The 4,073-nt window shown below is 38.0% G+C and overlaps 1 protein-coding gene across 13 annotated transcripts in view; it reads right to left on the bottom strand.

Annotated features, from left to right (window-relative positions):
• Positions 1-1,426: 1,426 nt before the first annotated feature.
• Positions 1,427-4,073, bottom strand: part of CALD1 (caldesmon 1) — a 258,563-nt gene continuing 255,916 nt past the window's right edge. For 8 of the 13 annotated variants that reach the window (XM_026678651.2, XM_026678650.2, XM_087968675.1 and 5 more), the window contains one exon: positions 1,427-3,855. In XM_026678651.2, coding sequence (XP_026534436.2) covers positions 3,824-3,855 — 32 coding nt within the window. In that variant the 3' untranslated portion in view covers positions 1,427-3,823. The remainder of the gene's footprint in view (positions 3,856-4,073) is intronic. The other 5 variants (XM_087968672.1, XM_087968677.1, XM_087968678.1 and 2 more) reach the window with 1 other exon arrangement.

Genomic DNA, 4,073 nt, shown 5'->3' with positions numbered 1-4,073 from the left:
ATCTCAAAGTCCTCATATTATTGTAAGGTTGAAGGGTCCAACTATACCAGGGTTGGGCAACTATGGCCCTTTTATGAATTATGGACTTCAACTCCCAGAATTCCTGAGCAAGCCATGCTAGCTCAGGAATTTTGGGAGTTGAAGTCCACAAGTCATAAAGGGGCCATAGTTGCCCACCTCTGAACTATACCAACAAGGATTGTTCCTTAGAAGAGTTCTGTTTTGGAACCATCTAGGGCAGGGGTTTAAAACTGCCAGCCCGCGGGCCAGAGGAATCACATACAGGCCACACCCACCCCAGCTCCGTGAAAAGGGAAAACGTCACGAAACGTCACCTGATAGCAATGTGACGCAGCGAGTTTGACACCCATGATCTAGGGGGAGTAAATCCTAGATTTAATCCTAAATGGTGATAAAATAAGGTGCAAGGAGGAATTCTTATGGAAGCAATGAAAACGACGATGATTAATGTTAATCTCAGCCACTCCACAGGCAAACACAAACTGCCAGCTGGGTCTAATACAGTCACATTCAACAGAGGAAACTTCTCAAAAATCTGGGGACTGGAATTTTATAAATCTAACAGAAACAGTCAGGTGTGCCAAATCTCCCCCGATTCCTGCAAGTTGCTAAAACTTGCAACTTTTAGAAAACCTAGCAAATTTTACACTTATGTTTAACACATTTAGAGGTCACAACATCCCTTGATGGCTTCTAGGCAGCCTTTTTTGATTTTCCACTTCTTGGCTGATCCCATTTCACCACAATATTCTTTTGTTTGCAGTTTTCTGATTGACCCCTTTCCATCCCACTGTCTCTGGCAAGAATTTTTACTAACTCATCCATTCCTACTTTAAAACAATTATTATTGAGTTGTCATCAATGAGCAGCTTGAGCTAATGAGCAATGCAGTTTCAGAAATAAGGATAAACCAAATTACCACATAAGCACCAACCACAAATTTATTGATAATTATTGTCAGAACTTTTGTTATCTGGGTGCTTCATTCTACTCCACACAGAGAGGCTTCAAACAGATTTAAAAGAATGCTGCACTTCCTATTACTCTACTAAGAAGACCAAATTATGACACAATTATGTTTATAAATGGCCTTTTTGCTATCGGTAGTCCTTGACTTAGGACCACAATTGAACCCAAAATTTCTGTTGCTAAGCAAGATAATTGTTAAGTGAGTTTTGTCCCATTTGATGATTTTCCTTGCCATAACTGTTAAGTGAATCGTTTAGTCCTGGCTTGCCCCATTGACTTTGCTTGAACACAAAGTGAATGAATAGTAAAAAATAACTGCACTGAAGTGGTGGTTTTGTCAGAAAGAATAACTCAAGAAGACGCCAGACCATATAGATGTCATGAGCCCACTGGCATACAAAAGCCCTGGTTGAGAAACAAAACTGATCCATCCATCTGGCAGACAAACTCCATTTATTGTGAATTACAAAATCAGCATTATTGGTTTATGGTAGTTATTCGGATGTAAGGATTCCAAAGTGTATTTTAAAAAAACAAACTAACAGCCAAACCACAAACAGATCCAAGGTTTTGTCTTCTATGGTTCTGATGCCATCTGTGAGGTCTAGTGAAATTCATTATGTAAACTTGATGATTCACAAAAGCAATGGAGCTTGGATTCTGCTACTCCATCTTAACCCCTTAAAAAAAAACTAAAAAGGACAAACAGATGCAATAAAAATGTAAACCTGTATACAGAAATTAACCATTCTCAAGCTATGGTTCGCAATTGGAGTGGGCTATAAATTTTAAATAAAGCTCACTTCACTTCACCCCTACGTATGGTGTAAAAAAAAAAAAAATCCAATCATCATGTGATTTGTAAATTCAAACTTAGTAGTTTACTATATACAGGTCAAATAACATGGATGTTAAAATAAAGATTTGGGGTGGAATGACTGAGACACAATCCTCTCTGGAGAGGCTTCTGGGTTCAAATGAAGCCTTCTTCCTCACTGCTTGGAATTCAGCAAGCGCTTGTTCTCCAGGACAAAGGATATCTACATTTGGACTCCTTGAGGGAGAAAGTTGAAGAACATCAAGTAGCCCTTCCCAATTTGAAATATTCCAGATGTGTTGAGATTACAACTCCTCAGATTCTCAATGCATCTGGAAGATACCACCTGGCCTACAGGAAGTGATCCTTGATTCTCCTTGATTAGTGCACCTAGGGTCAAGGTCTACTATACTTAGGGACAGAATTGTATGACAATAGGAAAGACGGTGTCCTTTTTGTTTTCGAAAGTGAGAACATGAGAAATGTATACAGACCTGATAAAAAGCAAAATCAGTGTGCAATAAGGTGGAAAGAAGGATTACCAACAGCGTGCGTGCATGTATTTCTTGTGTGGTAATTACGGTAGTTCTATATAAATTAGCTATATTGTTTTATACATGTGACCTATGACCTAAAACTTTTTTTTCTTCCCTCTTTAAAACTATAATTTTAATCGCTCAACTTATTTTTTTAAAAAAATCTAATACTTCTCTTGCCATGTCCCTAATGGCAATTATGGAATATTAATATAAAAGGTGTGTATTCTTTTTTTTTTTCAAAAAGGTTGTGATATTGGCTAGTTATGTAAGTTTATAGCTAAATGAAGTAAATAAGTATTAAAAGCCTTCTATTATTAGTAGTGCCTTATACATAACATTTAGAAAAGCGAAATGTATATGTTCTAAAACTGTTAACTAGTTTTTATAAAATACAAACAAAAAAAGAGAGAGAAACATTATCAGTACCACTGCTGATTGCTATTGTCCAAATTCAGGGTATTCACTATAACTTATTAAAGGGAGTGGGGAATGCTACTTTAAAAACTATGAAAATTGTATTGATGATCCTAATTCATTATGGACTAGTTAAGGAAGGAAATGGCCAACTCAGCATGTTTCTTCCATGTCTTACTCTAAAGTGCTGAAAGGGAAAAAAAACTGGGGCTCATCCCACTTAGCTATAGGAAGGGTATTTGTGTGGGGTCCATCGAGTGCCATTCCTTGCATATCTCCTATGTTCCCTTTGTGGAAAGTAAGACTCCTTTGCTCTGCACATGGCCTTATGGATGGAGAAGATGCTTTCCACTTACAGGAATGTCCCAAGCAAAATATAAGTGATGGATTAGGTACTCCTCCAACATATGTGGCATCCTCTTAATCTGTGACATGATGTTGGAGAACAAAGGAGGAAAAGGCCACCGTTCCATCAAAGGTGATGGATGGATCACCAAAGATGGTGAAGCTATCATATAGTATTCTGTAGACCACGATAGGCTTAGGGAATTATACCACGCCTTTGTACACTCAACAATAAGTCAATAGGAGCAAAGAGGTTGACTCCGTCTTGACTTTTGAGGACTCTTCAGGTGCTTTGCTTGTGAATGAATCAGCCTGTGTTCCTCCTATCCTGGCCCTATGTTTGCCTCACCTATTTGGGATAGGACCCACAAGTGGAAGGTTTGCACAGCAGATGCCCCTCTCCTCCTTGTCTGGACACACAGTTTGTTAGACTTCATCAGTAGACGTGTCTCTCTCTTTCACAGCATTTTTTTTTTTTTTGGAAGAATAAGGCTCTTGTTACAAGGCACTACTATTAAGACAAATGTTTTTAAGACTGAATATTAAATACAGTGCTAATATACATGGTTTCCTTAAAAACTGGGATAATGTAGCCAACCCCGCCCGCCCTCCCAAGTAAACCAACAAAAACAAACATAAATATATATAAAAAGAAAAGGACAAATTTAGCACTTCTGTTTTTGAAAACCGAGTTGGTCCAGCATAATTGGTGGCTTCCTTAAGGCTCCTTTTCAAATTGTCTCAAACCTGCTGAAAGAAAAAAAAGTGGTGGGATTGCCTTTAATCACCAGAAATGTCAACATTTGGAGTTTACAGTCTTTTGACTGTATTGTTTAAATTATTAAAAGAGACTAACTGTTTTAAATTTGGGGTTTAGTTAGAAAATCCCTACTTCTCCAAGGACTTGCTGATGTAGGTTGCAACACTAAGATGAAATTTTAAGGACTATGCCAGCTTTCTTTCTTGCT

This window comes from Notechis scutatus, chromosome 6 (assembly GCF_049901735.1).
Source record: "Notechis scutatus isolate UNSWTSFEM ecotype Mainland chromosome 6, rNotScu1.2, whole genome shotgun sequence".
Classification (NCBI taxonomy): Eukaryota; Metazoa; Chordata; class Lepidosauria; order Squamata; family Elapidae; genus Notechis; species Notechis scutatus.
This window is presented reverse-complemented; position numbering and strand designations above follow the sequence as displayed.